Here is a 1,700-nt window from a genome sequence, read left to right as displayed (position 1 = left end):
AATATCTATTTATGTCTTTCTGTAAACTAATTTTTTATAGTGTTCAAAAAAAGGTCTTGTCTGATTTCAAAACTTTGGCAAAATTATGCAACCATATGCATTTTCATATACAGTGTTGTAATAAATTTTTGAAATTGAAGTTTCTGATGTGAAAAGTACCAACATAAGCAGTATGTGCAAGTCTCTTCTTGTTTAATGTCAATACTTTTATTTGTAGGGTCCTCTCTCAGCTCCAACACAAATGCCAACTGCAGCAGCAGTAGCAGCAGCAGCAGCAACTGCCAAGATTCAAGCAATGGATGCTCTTGCAACAAATGCCATTGGCCTGGTACAAGGCCTTAGTAGTTCTCCGGGTTCTATGTCTCAACTACCACCAGTTGGTGTTGTGGGCAGTGTACCTCCTGTTGGAACAGTGGGCAGTGTTCCATCATCAGTTTCAGGTGTTGGTGTAGGAACTCCTCCACTTGGAGTTCTAGGTGGCACTGCCTCATCTGTTCCTCCTGTGGGTGTTGTAACTAGTTTACCTAATCTTGGTGGACCAACTAGTGCAGGTGCAACCATACCTCCACCAACAGTCATTACCTCCTTACCAGTTCCTGGCACTAACAACTCCACACTTGCGCCGCCTTTACCACCTTCGACACCTAATGCTGGTAGTGTAGGGAGTGTTGGGGCCAATGCAGGAGTGAATGCCTCTGGTGTTGCTGAAGATCGAAAACCAACACATCAGGAAGAACTGGCCAAAAAGCTCATGGAGGACAATGAGCCTCAAACACTACAGCAGCAGGAGACTATGTCCATCAAGGGCCAATCTGCACGGCATCTTGTCATGCAAAAGCTCATGAGGAAAGCAGAGGTATGCTTAGTTACATTTAAAACTTACTGTAGAAGCTTTGTGGTAACAAAAAGATTTTTGTACTTTAGCTGTAGAAGGCAATCAAACAGCTTAGAAATTTGATTAAGTAATGTAATGGATGTTTATTTTTTTTTTCCTGCTGCTTTATTTTTTAAGGGGGGTTCTGTACACTGAAACTGTTGATATTGGTGCCATTTTATTAATTAAATTTTACTAAACACATTAAAAAAATTATTCAAGTGTGAATGATATTTCCTTGGGAGATAGATCATAGGCTTACTTCAGTGCTCTTCTGTTACTTATGTAATAAAATTATAGTATTACGTTATGCAATTGATAATGTCCCCCCCCCCCCCCCAACAAGTCGGCAGTCTCCCACCGAGGCAGGGTGACCCAAAAAGAAAGAAAAAATTACCAAAAAGAAAATACTTTCATCATCATTCAACACTTTCACCTCACTCACACATAATCACTGTTTTTACAGAGGTGCTCAGAACACAACAGTTTAGAAGCATATACATATAAAAATACACAACATATCCCTCCAAACTGCTAATATCCCAAAACCCCTCCTTTAGAGTGCAGGCTTTGTACTTCCCATTTCCAGGACTCAAGTCCAGCTATGTAAAAATAACCGGTTTCCCTGAATCCCTTCACTAAATATTACCCTGCTCACACTCCAACAGATCGTCAGGTCCCAAATACCATTCGTCTCCATTCACTCCTATCGAACATGCTCATGCACGCCTGCTGGAAGTCCAAGCCCTCGCCCACAAAACCTTCCTTACCCCTTCCTTCCAACCTTTTCGAGGACGACCCGTACCCCGCCTTCCTTCTACAGATT

The 1,700-nt window shown here is 41.7% G+C and overlaps 1 protein-coding gene across 8 annotated transcripts in view; it reads left to right on the top strand.

Moving 5' to 3' along the window:
- Window positions 1-856, top strand: part of hfp (Poly(U)-binding-splicing factor hfp) — a gene marked incomplete at its 3' end in the record, with an annotated part of 75,686 nt that extends 74,830 nt beyond the window's left edge. For all 8 annotated transcript variants that reach the window (XM_070100305.1, XM_070100306.1, XM_070100304.1 and 5 more), the window contains 1 exon segment: window positions 218-856. In XM_070100305.1, coding sequence (XP_069956406.1) covers window positions 218-856 — 639 coding nt within the window.
- Window positions 857-1,700: the final 844 nt, after the last annotated feature.

The sequence above is a fragment of the Cherax quadricarinatus genome, chromosome 72, assembly GCF_038502225.1.
Source record: "Cherax quadricarinatus isolate ZL_2023a chromosome 72, ASM3850222v1, whole genome shotgun sequence".
NCBI lineage: Eukaryota > Metazoa > Arthropoda > Malacostraca > Decapoda > Parastacidae > Cherax > Cherax quadricarinatus.
Note: the sequence above shows the minus strand (reverse complement) of the source record. Positions and strands in the feature narration are given on the sequence as shown.